Source organism: Pteronotus mesoamericanus, unplaced genomic scaffold, assembly GCF_021234165.1.
Source record: "Pteronotus mesoamericanus isolate MK-2021 breed Mesoamerican mustached bat unplaced genomic scaffold, CSHL_Meso_final contig_657, whole genome shotgun sequence".
In the NCBI taxonomy this organism is placed as follows: domain Eukaryota; kingdom Metazoa; phylum Chordata; class Mammalia; order Chiroptera; family Mormoopidae; genus Pteronotus; species Pteronotus mesoamericanus.
The window spans coordinates 23,420,422-23,443,140 of record NW_026555229.1 but is presented as its reverse complement, the minus strand read 5'-3'; the positions used below and the strand labels follow the sequence as shown (position 1 = coordinate 23,443,140).

The 22,719-nt window shown below is 57.9% G+C and overlaps 1 protein-coding gene across 1 annotated transcript in view; it reads right to left on the bottom strand.

Annotated features, from left to right (window-relative positions):
* The window catches only part of DOCK1 (dedicator of cytokinesis 1), a 383,329-nt gene that overhangs the window by 72,317 nt on the left and 288,293 nt on the right, over window positions 1–22,719 (bottom strand). Inside the window, exons 30-31 of the mRNA XM_054581689.1 lie at window positions 3,795–3,873; window positions 2,274–2,374 (exon numbers count right to left, since the gene is read on the bottom strand). Of these exons, the coding sequence (XP_054437664.1) occupies window positions 2,274–2,374; window positions 3,795–3,873 (180 nt within the window). The remainder of the gene's footprint in view (window positions 1–2,273; window positions 2,375–3,794; window positions 3,874–22,719) is intronic.

Here is a 22,719-nt window from a genome sequence, read left to right as displayed (position 1 = left end):
GAAACAAAACAGACAGGTCGCGGGGATGTAACACACCGCATGGTGACTGTAATCAGGAAAAAGACGTTGTGAATTTGAAAGTTGCTAGGAAGTAAATCTTAAAAGCTGTCAGTACAAGAAAAAGCTTTTCCTAACTTTGGAGACAGATGGCAAACAGACGCACTGTGGGGGCCATTTTGCAGCGTGGGACCATCCTGGTGTACACCTGAAACTAACCTGATGTACGTCATCTACACGTCCAAAGCACAAAGACAGCACACACGGGGGAACCCGCCGGCCCCCGCCCCGTGCTGCCGGCTGCGGTCAGTTTCCGTGGCTTTGAGGCCTCTGAGTGCACAGGGCTCTGCGGGAAGCACATGTTTTCTTCTTCGGTGGCCAAGGCCCGCGTGGCAGCCCAGGCCCTGCGTGGTCAATGCATTTATTGACGTTTAAGCTCAGACTGGTAAAGCTCAACCAGCAAGAGAAAGGGCGCCGGGCAGAGCCGCCCCGCCCTGGCCTGGCAAATGCTCCCAATCGGATGGTTTTATTCTAAACCCCGGAAGCAGATGCCAGCTTCCTGGAGGCCGATTTCTGGTTTAAACTCACTTCTCCCCCCAGGCGCCTCCCAGGAAGGGCTGGATGCGCCCTGCCACCGGCTGGAGCTGCATGTGGGTCCCACCTCACCGCACTGTGAGCCCTGCACACGTGCACATGGTCAGCGACGCACGCAGGGGCCCCACCTGCAGGGCCCAGGGTCCCTTCCCCAGGCGGACGAGCAGGACCCCAGGCCCCAGGGGCTCGTGAACGAGCTGTGCTCTGCGGTTCTCAGCACGTGAGCTCTTTACTGTGTCTACTGCAAACACCTCTCACCATGACAGCGCCCACACAAGGACAGCAACAAGCCCCAGCAGCCACCCCTAGCCTTATGGAGGCTCTGGGACAAAGGGGCCGCATTCCTGTTGGCTGGTCCCCAGAAGGTGCCGCCTGGAAGTCAGTCTCTTGAGCCTAAGCCAGCGGTGAAAACACGCGCTGGCCCCGAGGAGGTGCTGCTCTGCGCACCTTCCCAGCCTACACCCCCCGGGGGTCGGTCCCTCCTCTGAGCAAGAACTCTGCCTCTACCCATGGCCATGACATGGGGGTCCCCCCTGTGGACGCCTCGGGGAGAGCTGCCGGGGGAAGCAGGCCTTCACCGAGCTGGGCGCAGGCGGAAGGACCTACGGCTCCAGCAGCAGCCCCGCTGCAAACCCCGTGCCGTGACCTGTTGGCCAGGATGGCGCGTGTGACACTGGCCACGTGCCTTCACCTTCCTCACCCGGAAAGGAACGGTGCCACGAGACCGTGCGGGGTTTAACCTGAAGGGTTATACATGGGAAACGCACAGGGAGAGCTCAGAGCGGCGCCAGCTCGTGTAAAAAGTGGGCGCGCTAACCCTGATTCCCCGGGACAATGCGCCTCGCCTGGCCTCCGAGAGGAACCCACGCACAGAGTAGGAGACAGGCTAGGCCGCTGTCACCTGCTGAGACTCCTTCTGGGACTTCTGACCTCAGGGAGTGGCTGGGAGTGGCAAAGCCCTGGAACAGGCAAGATGCTGCAGAGGTGTCATGCCGTGACAAACAGGGACAGGTGAGGGTCGCCAGGGAACCATCGGAGAACCCGTCTCAAGAACACCTCCGCAAGGGGCTCCCTGAGATGCGCGAAATCAGCACAGACGAGGGGGAAAGAGGCAGGGCCCTCGGGCGCCCAGGAGTCGGGAAGAGACCCGCACAGGAGTCTCTTCTTCCCGCTGGGCCAGGAGTCGGTCAGGGGCTGGCTGGGGTGGTCGAAGGCCGAGCTCAGCGCCCTGGACCTCCCTCTGGGAAAAGGACAGCGCTCCGGGCAGACACAGGAGCCCGGCTGCTCGGACGCCGCAGGTTCTTCCATGACGCCGCTGGAGCGAGCGCCATGGCTGGGAGCTCCCTCTTCCAAAGCAGCGTTCCAGAACTGAGCAATAATACAGACCGCGCGTGGAAGGCCATTGAGCGCGCACAGCAAAAGCAATTACCTCCTGGAACTCCCATTCCGTGCGCCGCTAATAGTCGCAAATTACACTGGCTTTGAACTCGCTAGAATGAATCCTGCAACTTTACATCTTGATTCGTGGGTTAGAAAAGACAATACCCAATTTGTGCCTGGAAACCACCCTCTCATTATGCTGTGATTACATCTCAATTTGCACCAAGTTGGCTTAGCGATGTCACGGAAATTATGCTAAGGGAGCTTGAGACCTGCAGTTTAAGGGCTGGTCGCAGACTTACTTGTTGAGGATTTTGGCTCTCTTGGCACTTGAGAAATTCTCCAGTTGCAAGGATTCCTGGGTAAGGAAAGCGACTGCCAGGTGAAAGTAGTTGTTCCAGAGCTGAAAACAGAAAGAGGGAGAGGCAGAGGTGTTGACTGGCTCGACTTCGGGTCTCGGCAATGCCGGGACACTTCCCATCTGCCCAGCGCACTTCTGAAGTGTGTGAAAACCACACTCACCACAGACAAATCGCTAACCAGCCACACAGGTGGGGTTGGGGGCTGAGCGTGGGCTCTGAGGTCTGTGGTACATGCTCAAGTCTCAGCTCTGCCACCCACACAGGGAAATCGCTCACCCCTCTGAGCCTGGACTCCTCACAGGTGAACCGGGGGTTCCAACAGTCTCTACCCGGTAGGGTCCCGGGAGGGTCCAAGGGTAAGTGTATGCGGAGCCTCCCCAGCGGTGGTGGACAGCTGTGAGCATGTGCATAAAAGTCAGCTCTAAGGGGGCCCCTTACTAAACAGTACACACATTTCTATCACGTATGACTTTTTCTGATTATGTAGAGAGAGACACTAAACAAGGGAAACATACAAAAATCAAAGTTTTAAACTGTAAAGGTATAAAGACTGTACAGGGCTTAAAAGCAATGACACAAGCACCTTCAGACTTAACCTGGTACCCTGAGCACAGGTGAGCTCTAAATTTTCGGGAGGCAACGCGAAAGGGAGAGTGCACGGCGGTCCAGCTGCTGTTTCGCCAGCCCAGATCCAAAGTGCAAGGAAATTCCTCAGGTTCCTTCTGGGTGAGGGATCCTGCCCGGGAACCTAACATGCTCGTTTGCACCTGGATACTTTTTTATTTGCAAACTTTGGTGAAAGAAACTAAGTAATAAGGATCACCCAATCGTTACTTGCAGAAGCACATTCAGACAGAGTGCAATGGACTAAAAGCCAGGACTGTTAGGGGCCCAGTACATCACGCCAGGCAAGGCCTGCCCTTCCCCCACACACGCGTGCACACACATGTGCACAGACTGCAGACACGGAAGACACAAGGCTGAAGCTGATGGACCCGCTGACCCCGACCTAGGGGATGGGGCGCGCGGCCTTTTGCCTGGCCAAGGCCGCTGTGGGCAGGACAAAGTCCGGAGAGAACATACAGGGGAAACTGAGCTCTCAAAGCAGGCTGAGCTCAGCAACGCAAACCCGCCACCCTGCCTCCCCGCAGCAGAGGCGCCTGAGACAGTCTCGGCAGCCACACTAACTGAGAAGCCGGGGCTGCTCCAGTCCCTGCTTGTCACCGATTTAGCACTTTTGCTTTGAAACGGCTCCATCGCTTTCTTCCTTAAATTGAGCAAATACCCTGAAGGCCCAATTTTCAGTGCTCAGGTTCAATGGCACGTATTGTAAATGCTGCTCCCGCCCTGGGAGGGGAGATCGATTATTTCCACGGGTTAGAAATAAACGCCATTGGCTCAGATGAGCAATTTGTTTTAACAGGATTTCCCAACCAAGGTCATGCATCCCTCTTCTCTTACCTGCAGCTCAAAGTTGGCTTGATCCAGAAATTTTTTGTTCAGCATATCTGCATACTGATTAATTGCGCGCAGGAAGACTCTGAAAGATCAAGATAAAAATCACATAATTACACACCCAGGCTCTGGCTCCTTGGCAGGTTCGGCATTCCAATGAGATCCGATCCGCGGCTGTCTGGGAAGCAGCCTCTGCAGGGTCTGTGAGAGCGGCGAGGCGCGGCCCGGGAAAAGCCCGGACAGTTGCACGCAGACGTGCTCCAGGCTAATCGGGGAAATCAGCCCGTGCGGAATCAACGAGATGGACAAAACAAGGGTGTCTGAACGCAACACGTGAAAAGTATCACTAAAACACCCTAATTTTAAAAAGGTGCAAATTAACTCCTTTTCTCAAGTCACAATGTCTTAATGTTACATTAGTGAATTGGTCTTTGCTTAGCTGGCTTCTTAAAGCGGAGCATTTGAAAGCGCTCTGACACGCGGGCTTGGCAGCATGTCTTACTTCAAGCTCGTTTGTCCTATATGGCACATGCCAATTTTGGTCACTGTTTACTTGTTTAAATAGCATTTTTAAAGACCTCTAATAGCTCTGAAAGTGATTTAACAAGAACTTTGGCCGGGAGACCGGCTGATTCATTGGTAATGTCCACCTCCGAGCGCCCTGAGCCACCGGCACACTCTTCCCAACCTCGACTCCCGCTGTTCCGGGACGAAACGCGCAGTTTGAACCGCCACGAAGGACTCCGGAGTGCCACGCCTTCCACCGGCTTGCTCCCTGAGATCTCGGCTTAGTACCCTTGAGAGTGTCGATGATCACAAAGCTTAGTCCAGACCTTTCTTCTGACCTGAGCCCCCTCTCTGCACAAAGCCGGGGTGCAAGAGGGACAGGAGCAAGCTCACAGACAACCGGGGGGCACTGCCTCCCCCTGCTCAGGCAGCGGGAAGCAGCCAGAGAGCAGGGGGAATCCAGGTCACACGCCCGAGCCACTTGTGCCAGAGGAGCCCCGTCCCCTCCTGTCCCAGAGCCACTGACGGCCAGGGAGCCTGGCAGGAGGGAGAAAGGGCCTCTCCGGCTGGGGCTTTAAGGTCTCTGCCATGGGCTCCCACCACAACCAGCCACTGCACACCCATGTCACCGCACCCCGCTCGCACTAGGACCTGGGTGGCTCTGCGGCAGGGGCTTTGCAGACGTGGTCTCAGCGAGGACCGGAGCCGGGGGGCTGGGACCCAAACGGGTGCGACGCACGGCCCGCCACGGGGTGTGCCATCTCCATCGCTGAAGGGAACTGTCGATGGAGCTGTGCGGATTCTTCTCTGGGGACAGCAGACGGGAGCGGGAAGGAGGGGTGGGTGTGATGAGTGACCGTGACTCGAGGGATGTGGGGATCTTGGCCGCGCTCGCTCACCGAGAGCACAGGGCGGGCGGCAGCGCCCGTTCGCCCGAGGGTGGGGGGGCTTTGCGAGCACAGGACGCACCCAGTTACTTAGAAAAACAGCTCTCACCGCCGAGTTCCATAACTTAGCGAGACAAGTTGAACGCAGGGCATGTACGGGCATCCCAGAGAACACACACAGGACTGAGACAAAAACACTCAATGCAGCGCATGTTTTGTACACAAAACACCGAGGAACCTGCTCAGCCCTCCAGGCTCCGGCTGGGGTCCCCGTCACGTTCAGCCCTCAGACGTTCAAGATGCGCAGCCATGGAGGTCGTGACCTGCCGTGCCCGCCTGACCAGTGGCGATCCCATTCAGACAGCGCTGTGTTAAGCCCAGCCACCCGAGAAGCCCCCCTCCCCCGTCCTCCACCAGTGACAGTGGGTAGGACAACTTCCTGTCACCACGAGAGCAGGCTCTCACGCGGCACCAGAGCACTGGGCTCGTGGCCACGATGCATTTTTTGACCTCCATTTTCCCTTCAGTTTCAGAGCTCGGCTGCTTCCAGGAGCGCCCTGGCGAGATTTAAGGCCCCGCTCCGGCACGCTGCAGTGAGGACGAGCTCGCTAGAACGCGCGTGTTATTACCGGGGAATTATTTGGCCTCAAGGCAGCACTCATACGGTGGCAATATGCTGTTCTCATTAGGCCCTGGAACAATGGCAGCTGCTTAAATAAAGATATTTCTCAAATGACTTTTTAAAAAATGTCATGCTGGAATAATATGAAGGCTGATCAACCCCTTCTTAATGAACGGACCACAAAAGCAAGGCGCCGGGCCTGAGAGAGGTTCTATAATTTAGATTCGCTCTAAATTTTTTAAAAAGCTGAGATAAAAATCAAACAACACGGAATGGGCACTGTGCAGGGAAAAGTGAAAAAGAAGATCGGCTTAAAACTGCAATTGATGTGGCAAACAGAGAGAAAGCGCTGCTCCACATTCAAGAGCCTGAAACGCACAGAACCACCCCACACGCAAACCACGCCCCACGGTTCCCACCGGATGGGATTACAAACTCAGTAATGCCCTGAACCCCCGGACGGCAAATCAATGATCTAACAAGGCACGAAGCAACCCACACAGAGTTTTCTTTAGGTAAGACTATCCATCACTTGCTGTCATTCACGAGTTAATTGGAACACACTTCAAACCAGGGAAAATGCATGAGGAAATGACATTGGAAGCTTCAGTGTGAGACCTGCTTTCAGTCGCAGAGGGACGGGAACGTGGTCAGAAGCTAGGCCAGGCGACTGTTCTCAGGAGGCCTTACTGTTCCGAAACGAAGGGTTTGGGCCTGGCTTCACACAGCCCAGGGCCGGCTCTTTTCACTGGGAGGTGATGAAAGGGAGAGGGGGATGTGAGTGGGCCGGCCTCGCCAGGGCTCGCTCTGTGCCGGGCGCTGCTCGAGTGGGGTTCACGGACAGGGGGGCCCTCTAGACGGGTCCCAAACGGTCCTGTCTGCTTCTTCACCCACGGGCCCACCAGGCCAAGTCAGCACCTGGCACGTCATACGTGCTAACCGTGTGTTAGTCACAGGAATGAACAAATGGATGGATGAGTAGATGGATGGGGGGGCGGATGGGGAGGTGGGTAGATGGCTGGCTGGATGAGGGATGGGTGCATGAATGGAAAAATGGATAGATGGATGAATGTGTGGAAGGGTGGATGGATGAGAGATGGATGGATAGATGGGTGGATGGATGGATGGAGGGAGGGAGGGAGGGAGGGAGGGAGGGAAGACAGATGAATGAGCTGGCCCAGAAGATCAGGCCTTGACTCAAACCAGAGGGCTCAGAGACGCAAGACTATCTGGTAGCCCTTGGCTCTCCAGATCCGCGGCGATCCAGATATCCAGATGTGGAGTCCTCGCATTCTGAGTAGGCTTTCCACGTGATGTGCTGCCCTTTGTGAGGTTCTTCTTAACCAAGTCTCCATCAGGCACTTGGCATTCATGGCTGGGCAGCGTCCTCTCGACCTCCTCTCCGCCCCGAGGGCCAGGCCTCTCATTCTCCAATCCCTCTCTGGGGCTAGTTCTTTGAAGGCAGCAACCTTGCCTTTTGTCTGTCAGAATCCCCACAGCATCTGAAAGAACCCCTTGCTACCGCACATGTTCTGAAATGTTCTGATCTAGGGAACCTTTGGTTGATAAGCACAGTGACAAGTCTCAGAATCCGCGACAGCGCTCAGAATCCACCGTGTGGCCAGAGCCTCCCACCGGCCACACAAAACAAAAACAAGCAAAGGAGCGCGCACTCCCTGAGCCTGCTCCAGGGAGGGAGGGAAACCATCTTCCTCCATCCACAGGAGCGCAAGATACTTGCAGGAGGTGGGGACGGGGCAGTGGATGGCAGGGAAGAGCACACACACGGAGCCCCTGGAGTCTGGCCAGAAAAGCGAGGGACCGGCGGAAAAGGCCGGTCACTCTGCGAACCAAGCCAGGGAAGCCTCATTCCTGGACAGGAGACCCAAGCCACTTCTATGAAGCAAGGCTAACTGTGTGAGAATTAAATGCTTTCAGGGATGCTGGTCCACAGGGCCAAAAGGATTAAGAAAAAGGCTAAGTCCCTATCTAATAGTGTGCTTTTCAATAATTTTTAATCTATGGATTTATCATCTAAATACTTGATAAATTTAGAAGATAAAACCAAACACAAATAAAGAGAGAGAACCACAGACAAATTACGTGGCCCTAAAAAGACGTGGAGCCTGTCTCTAAGTGAGTCACACTATCCCAGGCAGGTGACCGCGGGCTGCATTGCTAACGGCTTTATGGCGGGACCGTCCCCCCCACTTCTTGGAGACCGTGGCTTCTCCAGAGGTCTCAGCACCTGCTTTATCATTCCTGCCATGTCACACATTTGAAATAATCTGGGTCCACGTGAGACAGGTCAGTTCCAAAGCTCATCCAGTTAAAACACAAGCAAACCAAAAACCAGGCTGTTTTCCCGACTTCCTTCTCTTCCACCTGGGCAATGAACCACGCTGAGCTCCCCCCACCCCCCAAAAACAAAACACTGCACTGCACTTCCTCTTGGGGTCAAATATGAGTTTAATGGCTGTCTACGCAGGTGCACACACACGCACAGCCTTAATCCAATTCTTTCCATATCTATCTATTGATTGATCGATTGATCACTTCATGTCCATGTAATCATTTACTACATGACCTTCATAGTTGCTCAAGTTATTGAGATTCTCATATTTTCAACCAAGAAATGAAAGTACTAAACTACGGGGCCTCTCAGCTCCCTTGAATGTGGATCTAAGGGTTTCGGGTGATTTTTGGTTTAAACTTTGGGATTAAAAGGAAGGAAGAGATAATGCCACATGATACAAATCATTTTAACACTACGATCCCTGCTGACATTGTACGACATACCAGCTAGCATCTGTAGACAGGAGAGCCGTTCCTAGGGGCCCCACACTTTGCACGCTTTTCGGAGACAGGCTGGGGGTGGGGGAGACCCCAGCCCTTCGCCCATACCGTGTTCCCTAGACAGGCGCCGCCAACTCGCCTGCAGGCCCACATCCCTGCTGTCTCGCATAGAAAGGGCGTAAATGCCGCAAGGAGTCCAGCCCCCAAATCTGCCCACCGCAAAGCCCCGTGAGCAGAGCAGCAGCACGTCCTAAATCATTATCTGTTAATTGAGAAGGGGGAACCCAGCGAGTGGAAGCTAATCAGGAACCAATTAGAGGACTCAAGCTGTGGACACAATGACAGTCACAAGCATCGCTTGATTCTGATGGAGCTGCAGGCGTTTCCAGCACCTCTGTTATTCAGTGTTTGCTGCCAATAAACCTGGACCACGAGGTGCCACATTGCTTCCGGGGAGGACAGCGAGGGAGGCCTTGAACTTCAGTACAAAAGCCCCATTTTTCAACTGCTGAAGCTGTTTCTTTAATTCCTTCCTTAAACTTAAGTTACATAACTAGATTGTACAGTTCAATATGAGGGTATTTAAATTCTTCTGGCATTAACACAAGAGTCACTTTGGAGGGAGAATGAATCTTATAATAAAATGTTTTGCCCAAAGTGGGTGTAAAAAAGGAAACAAATTACAAGTGACATTCCATCCCTACCGAACAATGAGTCAAGGAATGGTCGCTGGAACTCTGCCTTACAATGATTTCCACATAATTCAGGGACACTGGGAAGGAGCCGCAACTTAAGGTGGAGTGGCAGAGAACGTCCCCTCGGAACACAGGAGGGAGAGGTGACAGGAAGGCTTCCCTTCAGCTGAGGCCCTTCGAGCCCATCCCACATTTGACTGAGTGGCTCTTTGTCAAGGCTGTGACCCAATGGGATCAGCCACTTCCTGCAGTGGGACTTTGGGGGGAAACGACAACCATGAAGAAGTGTCTTGTATGAAAGACCCCAGTGGACAAGACGTGGAGAAGACAGGAAGTGGGGTCCTGGGCAGGGGGCACGCCTCTTGTCTTGGCAAGTCGGGAAGGAGTCGGAGGACCAGCGTGCTGGAACTTCCTGGGATGGAGCCGCGGGGCCGGCCGGGGCCAGGCGGTGCGAGGCTGGGGCTGCCGGTGCCCCGGGCGCACCTTGGGCGGCGGCGGGGCGGGGGGTGCTGACGACTAGAGCAGGGAAGGGCCAGGGAAGCCGGCGGCTTCAACCGCCACTGTCGCAGTGCACGAGAGACCTCTCCTCCTTCCAGACGTCCTCGCTTCTTTTTCAACCAGTGAGGCACCAACACCCGTCACACTCCTAACTGAAGTGCAAAGGGCTCGGACTGAGAGGGTGGAGGCGGGTGAGGCCTGGGAGGGCCCCGGGACACAGAGGGCTGCCAGCGAGCGCTGCGCTGGCTGGGCCTGCCGTCCCTGCGGCGGGGTCTCCTGGGCAGAGACCCCCGGGCCCCAGCCTACGTGTCCGACTCATGCCGAGTAGTGTGGACTCTGTCTCGATGCCCGGCCAGAGCCCCTGGGCCGAGGCGCGCACCCCTGAGAGCGGCCGGGATGCGGCCGCAGCTCTCCCCGCGCCTCCCGCGTGGCCGGCTGGCTCACGCACGTGCCGCGCGCCTTGCGTGGTCCCACACCGGTCCCTGCGCCATCGTTACTTCACAGAACTCGTATCCAATGCTCACAAGCTTGAGGGCATGGACGACCTAATATTTTACCAACGAGGAAGTAGATGTCCAGGGAGGCAGGACCTCGCGCCCCCAGAAGGGTAGAGCAGGCTGAGACCAAGGCCACTGCCTTCCTCGGGCACTAGGCAGACTGGCCACCACGACACACACAAACCCCTGCGACGATTGCCTTTATGTTGTATCCAGGCCAATGCCCAGCATCTCAGGCAGCAGGCGGCATGTGACCCAGGTGCCCGCCACTCAGCATCAGCAATGATCTCCCGAGCTTGTTTCCTGTCTCCCCCACCCCGCTCCCCCTCCCACGCATTATTATTAATGGTCTATTTTTAAAGCACTTTTACATTTGCAGCAAAATTAAGTGGAGAGTCCCAAGGTCCCTGCCCCGACCCCGCACAGCCCGCCCCACCAGAGCGGTGCATTTGTTACAACTGACGACGCCCCGTTGAGTGGCACATCCTTGTCACCGAAGCCCGCAGCTCACACGAAGGCTCACCGTTGGCGCTGTACGTTCCGTGGGTTTGGACAAATGGGTGATGGCGTGCACCTGCCACTGCAACATCACACGGAGGAGCTGGCAGCCCTAAACACCCTCTGGGCTCCGCCTCTTCACCCCTCCCGCCGAGCCCCGGGCGAGGACTGACCCATCACATCTCTGCAGACTTGCCTTGTCCGGAGCATCAGAGGGCTGGAATCACACAGTACGTAGCCTTTTCAGACTGGACTTCATTATTTCATGTTTTCTACGTTCATCTTTGCCAGGTTTAAGACCCTCTATGTTTAAGGTGCTTTACAGCAAAGAGGTAAAAGGCGTCCTCTCGTCAGACCCCTTCCTAACTCACGCGGGCCTCAGCCGGAGTTCCTGGCCGTTCCTGGCGCCTGGGGCCAGGCTGCCCCGCGGAGCCGGCGAACGCTCAGGGCGCATCTCCGGGTTGGGGTGGGTCGCTCTGCTCTCAGGGCCCCGGGCTTCACCTCTGGAAAATGGGCCATTCACACCAACCACGCTGTCAGCCATTCACTACCCGCACCCTTTTAAGTGTGCAGTGCAGAGGAGCTAAGTGCCTTCACGTTGCTGAGAACCGTCACCACCATCCACCTCCACGGGGCTCGCCATCTTGAAAAACTTAAGACTCAGTGCCCATCAAACAACAACTCTCCATGTTCCCACCCCAGCCCCGGGCACCGCCATCTCACTTTCTACTTCTGAGACTTCGACTATTCCTAGGTCCCCCATGAAAGTGGAATCGTACAGCCTTGGTCCCTTCCCGCCTGGCTGAGTTCCCTGAGCGTAATATTCAGCCATGTTACAGCAGGTGTTGGAATTTCCTTCCGGTTAAAGACGAAGCAATATTGCGTTGCACCCCTCACCGCATTCGCCTGTCCACTGACGGACGCGTGGGTTGCTCCTGCCTCTTGGCGACCGTGAGTAATGTGGGTAATAGCAGGGATGCACAAATATCCCTGTGGCTAACTCTCACCCACTTTAATGATGAACTAATGCTATTGATGAGAAAGAACCTAAACCAATCCGGTCAGTTCCAACAGTGCGGCTACTCCTTCTCCCCGCACACACACACACAGAGGTGTGACTTGGCTGTGACTTGGCCGTGACCTGGACTACAGCTCCCATGTCTGTAAAACACTGCCCGTGAGATGACGGAGACACGAGTCCCCCGTCCTGCCCCAGAGCCTCCGTGGGGGCCGAACACAGCCATCCTCCCAGGCTGCCCCTGAGGAAACATGCTCCCCAGCATCTCTGAGCTCTGACACCGACTTACACGCTCCTGTCATGAGGGCCCGTTCATGGCAAAGAGGACAAGATGGGCAGACGCTGTGTCTTTTCTCAGCAGACGTGGCTGGTGCTCGGGTGTCAGCTGGCTTTGTGGCGGGCGATTTCCGCTCGGCCCACCTCTCTGTCACTTCGGGTCCAGGGGTGCAAAACATTCTCTCCCCACGCGGGTCTCCCCTGGGTCAACCTCGTCTCTGTGGCCTTGGGAAAACCTTTATTTTCCTGCTGCTTCTTGACCCCGTGACAACACAGCTGGGCTGGAAGAGCCCAAGGCTGCCTCCTGGCTCCTCAGAAATCAAGAACCAGCAGCATCCGTCACGGTTCTAACCTCGGCCGTAACACATCACCCTGGAGGCGCGGTCCAGGACTCGGGAGCAAAGTGCCTATTTCACAGTTGGCCTTGAGGCCGCCCAGCGGGAAGAGAAACACCAGACGCCAGCCGAGACGCTGAAACACGCGGTGGGAGACAAGTAGGCTCTTGTTCATCACAGGCAAGGAGAGGAGTACTGACCTTGAGTGAGCACCCTGTGAGCCAGGAGCTCACAGACACGCTCATCCACTCTCCACAACGTACAGGTGAGACACGGAGGATCCTCAGGCCCACCGACGGCCCAGGTCACCCAGCCGGCTGCGCAGAGCAGGTGAGAAGCCAAGTCACTGCCCGTCCCCTTCCCCGCCCCATGGCAAGGGGGGCAGAAGGTGGAGACCAGGCACTCCCAGGAAGCACCCACAAGTTACAATGAGATGCGTGGTGGTACCCCAGAAGTACGCTGTATAGACTGTGTTTGGCTTTTAGAAGACACATCAGGAAAACAGTTTGAACAACCTGCCTTCATTTGCACAACTGGCTGAGGAGAATAAACGCACCTGGGTAATGCCCAGAAGCGTCCGTGGGTGAGCGCGCCCGCCGGGAGAGGAGGCGCCGAGGGGCCGTGGAAGGCCAAGAACAGAGCCTCAAGGAACTCCAGCTTCCCTTGCGGGCAGAGGCGGACGAACCCGGGAAGGAAGGGGAGGGGACGGGACGGGGGCGTCTGTGGGCTGGCCTGGGGCGGACTCAGTTCCTCACCAGCCACACTGAAGGCCCAGGAAAAATTCCCAGGACAAATGAATGCCCAAACTAATGGGGTGAGACCAGATTTTAAATGCAGGATTTGCCACCTTGTCACCCCTGTTGCTCTGGTCCCTTCCCTGCTCTTCCCGAGCCCGGGCTTTGGGCTCATCATCTGCCCGGCACGCCTGCTGCTCGCCCGTCTGCCTTGGATGCCTTTCTCGGGTCGCTGTCTGGTGTTCGGCCCCCACCCCCATTTGCCAGCTCTGACCTCATTCTGGGCCCTGCATCCGGCCCACAGTGTCCGACGTGCCGCCATCAAACCTGACGTGCTGCCAGCCACATGGCTGCGCAGGAGGGAGCCCTGGGCCTCCGTTCTACTTACACAACCGCTCTTTCTGCGCCGGCCCCTGCCGGCCGCCCGCCCGCCCTAGCCTTCCCAGCCAGCCTTCTGGAAAGGCTCAAAATAGATTTTTTTTTAAAACGAACTCCACATCTGCCTCTGCTTTCCCTGCCAGATTCCCTCTCTCTCTTTTTAATGACCCCTTTCTTTCTTTCATGCTCTTCTCCTAATCGTGTGTCTGTGCTCAAGAGGAGATGTGGTGAGTTGAAGCAGGAGGGTCTGCAAAGCCACGCTCCGGAACCTTCCGCCGGGCGGACGACAGAGAAAGGAAGCCGTGAGGAACTATGAGCAAGGACTAGGCAGTGGGGGAGGGGCGGGGGGGCTACATTAGGTACTTCTGCGTAGGAGGACCCCGCTGTCTACAGGAGTGAATTTCAGGGGGCCCACCTAATGAGTTAAGATGAAATAAGATCCAAGACAAAGGGACCGGAGGGACAAGGGCCCGTGGCCTGGCTCCCCTCTGCCCGGGAGTCCGTGAGGCTGAGCGTCAGCGAGCAGCCCTCGGGATGTGCGGGCAGCAGACCCCAGAGCAAGGGCTGCAGTTTGCCCGCGTCACAGCCCGCGTTCCTGGGATGCAATTAGTACAGCAAAGCTGCTCGGGCATATGGCCACGCTGTGCTCTGCATCTGGAGGGCCTGGTGGTGGCCATCCAAAGGCCACCTCTCCCTTGACCGTGACTTTAGGGAACCAGGCACTGCTTGGGCTGAACGGGAAGGAGTTTGGGATGTCCTTGTGCTGTCTAGAAGATCACATTCACCAACCGTTCCATTTTCCACATTTCTCCACTTTTACCACCTGAATGTGAGCACATGACCGTACTCATCGGCTTTGCTATTAAGGAGAGACAACTGGGTGATCATAGGCTAATGACTGTCGACCTTCTTCATGCTAAGTGACTTATTACCCATAACCACACGCGACTGTGCTTGGGGACACTCCACCAGCCGAAACACATGCAAGTTAAGCTTCTTAATTGAAAATATAATCTGTATTGCAGAGATTAAAATATATGGGATTCATTTTGACTCTATTCTTCCCCATTGTCCCACATACGTTTTCTTTATGCTACACAATCAAATTAGTTCCCCTGCTATGGAAATTATTTCCACACAATAAAACAATTTTATGGTGAAACTATGACTGAATGTCCTGTTTAAAGGAAAAGCAAACCAGGGACAGAAACAATTTCCTTGCCGATGTGATCAGTGTTTGCACCGCACGCTCCTGGCTGGCTCCGTCGCTTCCAGCTCCTCGGATTTCCCAGCGTTCTTCCCCGTTGTCGTCCTTGGGGAGGGGCGGGTAGGACGCGAGGCCGCTGCAGCACCCCGCCCCAGCACCCCGCCCCGGCCAAGGACAGGCGGTGCCCCCCTCCGGGGAGTTACTACAGGCTCCCTGTTAGGTGCAACCCAGTCCTCTGGGCGCTCTCTGGCCCCTGCTGTGTTTCCCTTCCTGAGCATTTGTTGGTTGCTGGCGTCATATGCTCTCGTGGTGTGTTTGCTGGATCCCTGAAACTCCATGAAGACAGGTGCGTCCCCAGTCCATCCAGCCCTGGATCCCCAGCATCGACAGCAGGGCCCCGCACAGGCGCACGGCATCCAGAACACCTTGCACAATGAGACGGGCACCGCTCCGAGGCCTCCGTGTGGGCAGCTCTGTGCTTGCTGGCGGGGGCAGGGGAGGGAGCGTGTGTGTGTGAGGGGTCCCCGAGGGCCCTGACCATGAACTTGCGGGATGAGCGCTGTGCTAGGCTCGCGGCCGTCTTTCGGTGCTTCGTGCGCGCGGGACCTTTGCAGGCGCTGTTGCTCTCCTCCCCGGGGGCTGCCGCTCGCTGTCTGCCGGACCCACCCCGTGAGCGCCTTCCAGTTTTCAGCTCCCAGCCTTCCCAGTCGCACGCATCCCTTGAATGTGTGTCCCTCGATCCACGCACGCACCTGGGTTGCATTTGTCCCTCTGTGCTCACTCGTCTGGGAGTCTTGGCGATGTCCGTGACCCCCGCCCCCCAAAGACTCTCAGCTCTCTGAGGGCAGGGTCCCCGTCTGCTCGGCTTCCCACTCACCCCCAGCACCCAACGCTCTGCGGGACCCCTAGTAGCGCAGCAAACACTTGCTTAGAGAAGGAATGAACACACGTTACCCCCCAAAATGTGGCTGAAGCTCATTTACCACTTTAAGTTTGAATGCTGTTGAATTTAGCAAATCAGTGTCTGGCTGAGTCCTTGCATGCGCTTCTTCTTTAAGGTGGAGGAGGGGCACCTTCGTAACTGCTGAGCGCGGGCGGTGGCCGTGACCCGCTGCTTGCTGACCGCAGAGACCCCGCCTGCCTTGGTGTAGGGCCCCACTGCTGTCAGGGCCAGTCTCCCCCGCCCTCTGCCCAGCTCAGACAGAGCCCACGGGGGGCGGCCTCCGAGGACCTCCGGCGCGGCGGCTGCAGCCGCGGGAATGTTGCAGAGTCACGCACAGAATAGGGTGGTGCACTCAGAAGTTTGAAAGATTTCATGGAAGCTTTTTAAAGCCTGCCAAGTTCATTATCTCAACGAGCCGAACCCCGGGAGATGGCTCCAAGGCGTGCTGCTGTGTTCCTTTGTCCTCGGGGCGCCAGCTGGTGTTAAGGAACCACTGTGTCTTTATCACCGACGAAGGAAGCTGGGCTAGAACCCAGAGCTCCTGGCTCCGGACGCCATGAGCCCGCCCTGCCTGCCTGTCAGCTCAGGAATTAGCAGGTGTCCCAGGACACTTGGCCACCTGAGAGTCACCTGTGTGAACCAGGCAAACAGTGAACAGAGACAAGTCTGTACGAGTTCAACGAAGCAGAGGACTTCGTGGTTTTAGAAAGCACGTCGTTCCAAGGCCTTTTTGGAAAAGGCGGGAGAGGACTCAGCCTTCCTCCGGGTCGGAGTTGGGTGCCCAGCGAGGCCAGGGGACGGGCTGGGCGGCGGTCGCGCGGGACGCGAGAGTCGGACGGACCGCAGCGCCTGCCAGGGTGCCCGGGCTGCAGGCTTCCACAAAAATACACGCTTAATGAGGCCGCAGAGTCAGGATCGAACGGCTGAAATGCGGAGTGTGGGCCCAGAAAAACTGTCAGCAGAGTCTCAAAATAGCTGAACTGACGTCTGTCAAACGCGGGGAAATAACCCACGAAAATGACAGCGTGTACAGAGGCGTCAGCCCAGTTTAGCTAACGAGGGGCCCAGGGAACGAGCGTCCGGGTGAGACAGCTGAGTCCTCGGGGGAGGGGCTCCACTCTGCACTGCCCTGCCAGGGTCGGGGGGGAGGGGCCTCCGTTCTGGGGGTGGGGGGTCTATTACCTCCAAGCCCATCTGAGTCCCACAGGGGCGAGGGCGGTGCGGAGGGTGGGGTGGGGCAGAGGTGGGGCTCCGTCAACGCCTAAGGCCCACTTCTGCCTCCGCCTTTGCACTGGGGCTCCTCTGACGGGCAACGCTGTTTCCCAGGCCTGCGCCCTGTTAGCTCGTCAACGCCGTCCTTGGAGGTGAAAGTCACACACATTTGCCCAAAACCACCATGATCCAAAAAATTAAACCCAAGGCGCCACAAAGTAACCTCCCCCACACAGGCCTTTCACGTATGAAAAAGAGAGAGCAAAGCCAAGCCTTTGGTTTTTAACGATCTATTCAAAATGAGTCTGGATATGCAACACAGGCCCAACGTGGCTTTTTCTAACTTTTCCTCCACATGGTTCCTGGAAAAAAACCATGTTGGTATTGCCTTCCACCTTCCAACCAATATTACGTTCCTATTCGATAAGAATCTACCAGCCTTCTTTCCCCACAAATTCTAAGTAAGAGTAAGGACTCAAACGCTTGTCGCCAGCTGGCTGGGAAGGGTACCTGGAGCACTGGATCCCTCTGCTGCGGCTTCAGGGCAGCCCTCAGAACCCACCACGGGGACAGGCTCCGGATGAGTCAGCTCCGGCCGCGGGACGGAGCGCCACAGGCCGGGCGGGCTTAAACAACAGAAATTGGTCTTCTCACAGCTCTGGAGTCTGGAGTCTGGAGTCTGAGATCAAGGCACGGGCAGGGCCGGTTTCTCCCGAGGTCTCTCCCCTTGGCTTGTAGATGGGGCCACCTCTCCCTGCACCCCCACCTGGCCTGTCCTCTGTGCCCATCTGTGCCCCGACTTCCTCTTCTTAAAAGGGCGCCGGGCATACAGGGGTGGGGTTCACCCTAATAACCTCACGTTAACTTCATTTCTGGGAAGGCCTTCTCTCTAAATATAGTTGCGGTATGAGGGGCTGAGGGTTAGGACGTCAACAGGAATTCAGGGATAAGGTGCATAATTCCGAGTTCGCTCCCGTGGAACCTTGTTTATTTACAACAGTCCACACGACAGCTTTCCCATGATGCACGCATCTGCGCATTTGGTGTTCGTTAGTACCTTCCTTGCCAACGCCTCCTGCCGCCACACCCCATCCCCTCCCACGGAGGAGGGGCAGCTGGCCGCTGTGCCGACTGGGTGAGCCCCTGGCACAAGGAAGAAAGCGGGTCTGGCCCCGCGCTGAGGCCAGGAGGCCCCGGGCCCAGCGCCAGCCGCTCAGGAGCGGGCCTTGCTTCTCTCCTGCTGCACCGCCCCCGCGCCGCCGGAAGCTCCCTGCTCATGGGCACCGCTGGTTGGGGGAGTCTCCCTGCCCACCTGAGTGGAGGCGCCTGGACAGCAGGGCCGACTCCTGGGCCTCGGAGTCCCCAGTGCGCAACGTCAGGACTCAACACACGCTTTCTGAACACGACGACCCTCCGGAGCGTCCGGCCTCACGGTGCTGGCGCCGAGCCGTGCCAGTCCTCGTAGGGGAGATCCAGGCCGGGGCGCACGGAAGCGAACTTCCCATGGGACAGGCCAGGTTCCTGCCCCCGAAGCCCCTTCCTAGAGGCATCCAGGGGGGGTCTGAAAACCAGCCTCCATCGGAGGTGCCGGTAGCGCAGAGGGCCCCTCTGCGTCGCAGGGAAAGGCTGCCGGGAGGCTGTGAGCCCTAGCTGTCAACAGAAGCCTACCACTGGAGACAGAACACGCGTGGCCTCGCCTGTAACACACCGGCGTTCAGAATTATAATAGAGGCAGCAGCTTCGGGGCCTGTGGGCGCCCAGAACAACTCACAACTGAACAAGCCCATTTCTAATGGAGTTACCAAGGGTGGCCTTTCCCCGGTACCAGCACCAGCACCAGCAGGGCGGCCGACCCTCAGCTCGTCCAGACCCTCCGCAAGGAACCAGCCATCGTGCGTGTGCCCCGGGGCTGCTGGCTTTGGCCTTTGACTGTCCCTTTCTCCTTTACCTCAGCGTGCAGCTGAGAAAACAGTCTGTCAAATCATACTTACGCTCACACGCCCAACTCTAAATATTCCGCCCCAGCAGAAAGTGTCTCTAGGGCCTGTCCTTTCTTGTTTTCAGGTTGCCCTAAAAATTGACACCCTTTTGATGTCCCAGGTCCCCGGAGGGACTGCATGTCATGAGCAGGCTCATCAGCCACAGTGTAAAAACAGGTGCGTGCGAGATGCGTCTGTGTCAAGAGAAGCAGGTCGTTTCCGTGCGTGTGGGCATGAAAAGCCATTTCCTCGGAAGGGCGCAGAGCTCTGAAAGCTACCGCGTAAAATCGGTTCCACCCAAGACCTCTTCGCAGAACAAATCAATTGTGTACATCAGAGCGAGCTGCTATACAGAAGTCACCCAAATGACACGCAAACACATACAGACTCACAGCCGCACCGGCCGGAAGCCCGTGCGCGCCAGGAACCCCTGTGACCTCCGGCAGGGCCATGAGTCACAGGTGAGGGACTCGGGGCTCGGAGTCCTGAGTCTCTGAGTCCAGCTCAGCGACGGGCACCTGGCTGTGCGTCTCTTAAAGAACCCAGGGGGCAGGGGAGAGGAGGCGGGGGGCGGGGACGGGAGGCGGGACAGGGCAGTAACCAGAACGGACCAGGTGGCGGAGGCGTGGGTGGAGGACAAGGAGCGCCCCACGGGCGAACCTCTGGAAGGGCACGTTAGGTTCCCAGGCGGCGCACGACGGTGTCAGGGAGTGACGATGAGCCGTGGACACAGGGAGCGGCTGATTCGCTTGACAAAGTCTCTGACAGTGTATGTGGACTTCAGAACCGTCATGGGTCACTTTCTTAATTTCAAAAAACTCACACTTGTCGGTCCCCCTCGGTGCCCCCCAAGCTCGCTTGGTGGTGGACTCCCGGGCGCCCGGGCGCTGCGGTGAGAGGCAGGCAGAGCCCCGGGTGGCCGCCCCGTCGCGGCCACCGCTGCACCCGCCACCCTGGACCAGCTCCGGAGCGCCCGAGACTCCTCCTCTGTGACCTGAGCCCTGACCGAAGGGCCCTGTGCCAATTACAAAGGGAAGCCAGTGCGTGTTCATCCAAACAAAGGAAACACAGCTCAGGCCCGTAGGGACGGCTGCTGAGAGCAGCAACGGGGGACAAGTGCTGGCGCGGATGCAGCGGTGCTGGGACCCGACGGGAAAGACAGACGGTGCGAAGCCTGCGCGGACCCCTGAAGCAGCCCCTCAGAGGACTACAAGCAGGGTCCCTGGGTGGCCCGGCCCTGCCATCCCCGTGTGTGTGCAGAGGGACGGGAAGCAGGGTCTTAGCCAGGTGTCCGTGCACTCGGGTTTGCGGCGGCGTTATTCACCCAGGCAACCACCCACGCACGGCCGGTGAGCCAACAGCAGGGGCGGGCCGCCCCTCGCTCGTAAAACTGGGACGCCGCCGCGGAGCGGAGGGAGCCGGGAGCACCGGGCAAACGCGGAATGAGAGCGGTGGGTCGCCCGGGCTGCCACGCTGCCGGCCGCCCCCAAAGGCAGCGCGAACCCGGGGCCCGGCCCCCGACCACTGCGACGAGGGATGCAGTCAGGGCTGGGCCGCCGGGGAGAGGACGAGGGCGACTCAGGCCTGAGGCTCATCGAAAGACAGAACTCAAGCGGTGCAGGCGGATCTGCAGCTCGGCGTGCGTGGCCTGCCTTCTCTTCGCTGAGGGTGACATGCGTCGGGTGCAGGCCCGAATGAAGAGACCCCGGAAACTCCTCCTCAGTGGAGGCGGCGTGAGCGTGAGGACGGCGTGCTGGGTGGGGCGGAGGTCCCTCGGCCTCAGGGGGGGCCAGGAACGGCCCTGCAGACAGGGCGCCTCTCCCGGTCTGCAACCAGCAGGGACGGATTCGAACCCTGCCCCTTCAAGGGGGCCCCCGGCAGAACTGCCTTGGACGCCGCTTCCGGCTCCTTCCCAGGCCTCTGGATTCCCACCTGCATTTTAACTTGTGCTCCAGCAAAGCTTGGCAGCACGGGGCGACGGGCCCCAGGCCCGCGGCCACTCGCGGCCACTCGCGGCCACCACAGCCAAATCGCGGGGCACGGACGAGGGGAGGCCAGACGAGCTGACGACGCGCTGGGGCCGGCTTGACCTGGGTTTCCCGGCACAGGCCTGCCTGTGTCGTGCTCGTTTCAGGGGGACGTGCGCCACGGGCTCTGCTTGCCCTTTCCCTTCTCTTTTCAGTTGCTGCCTAATCAGACATCGCGGGCATCCGGGTGGACGGAGTGCGTTCTCGCACGCTCCGGGGCTACTGTCCTCGCACACTCCGGGGCTACTGTCCTCGCGCTCCGGGGCTACTGTCCTCGCACACTCCGGGGCTACTGTCCTCGCGCTCCGGGGTTACTGTCCTCGCGCTCCGGGGCTACTGTCCTCGCACACTCCGGGGCTACTGTCCTCGCGCTCCGGGGCTACTGTCCCCGCGCTCCGGGGCTACTGTCCTCGCACACTCCGGGGCTACTGTCCTCGCACACTCCGGGGCTACTGTCCTCGCGCTCCGGGACAGCGGAGGCACCCAACAGCCCTACAGCACCGTGCGGTCCCGTGCCTACTTGGTGGCCCCGTCCGTGTCTTTGAAAATCTACTACGAGAAATCTGTCTTCACAGCGGCCTCCGTCGCTGCAAGCAAAGCAATTTGCAGAACATTTTCACGAGAACGGCTTCTCTGTCCTCCGCTCTGTTACAAATTACTACCTCGCTTTGACACCGCTTGCAAAACACACTGTTTAAATTGTGCAAATAGGGTTATCGAATGTCCATGACATAAATAGGCAGAAACGTTGCTCCTTCTCAACCACTTATCGTCATGCAGGGACAAAGCTCGCCTCTCCCCTTGCCTTCGGCCCTCGCGGCGGATCGGGCCTGTCTCCTGGGTTTCCCAGGATCGTGTGCGTCTTCCCTCAGGAAGGCAGGGAAGGCAGCGGTGGGGTGCCCCCGCGACAAGCTCCCGGGAACTAGGCAACCCCGAGGTCTAGTTCTCAACGGCCACTACCAGCAGGGCTTCAATAAACCCCTGACCCAGCAGGAAGACGGGAAGGACATTTTTTAATGCTGTGCGTCACCTCACTGATTAAAAAACAGTAACACTGAAAATGAAGCAAGTCCTCCAAGAGGCTGGCCCCAGCGAGGCCAGGAAGCGGCCAGGGACACGGGGTCGGAGCTGCGTAGTGGGGCAAGGAGGTGGACAGCCCCGGGCTGAGAGTAAACGGGTCGGGGCCCTGCGCCCTGAGTCGCCCCCGCCAGGAACACAGAACAGGAGGCAGGAGGCACGCTGAGAGGCCGCCAGCCAGCTGCCCGGGGCCCAGACCACGTGCCCCCAGGACCCGCGCCCCCGTGAGGGTAGACAGGGAACTGCATGCTCACACGCGGCCAGGCCAGGAGGGAAGGTCAAGTGGGTTACGAATTCCCACCAAGCGTGACGCCAACAGGGTTGGGTGGAGAAATAGAGTCTCATCCTACACGGCTGCTAGGAACAGAGCCACTTCGGCCACCGGAAAGTAGACATGACATGCCACCCACTTCCCCACCCCTGGGACCTCCTCCTGGGTCAAAAGGAGTCATACGTGGAACCAGTCTGGCCTTCCCCACACAGCCTCGCATTCAGAGCGGTGACAACTCCAGGGAAATAAGCAGCCGAAGAGATCAGGGACCCTTCTTGGAAGAGGATGAGGTCCCAGGAGAAGACTGGAGGTGGCCCGAGATGAAAGGGACAGAGAGAACGTCCCAGAGATGGTGGCACTTTTACCGGGATGTGTTTAGACGTTCAGACTCTCAGAGGGAGGGGACAGTGTGCCCTTAAAGGGAGGCCTGAAGGACCCAGGAAATGGGCCAGGGACTCTGCTGGGCCAGGGACC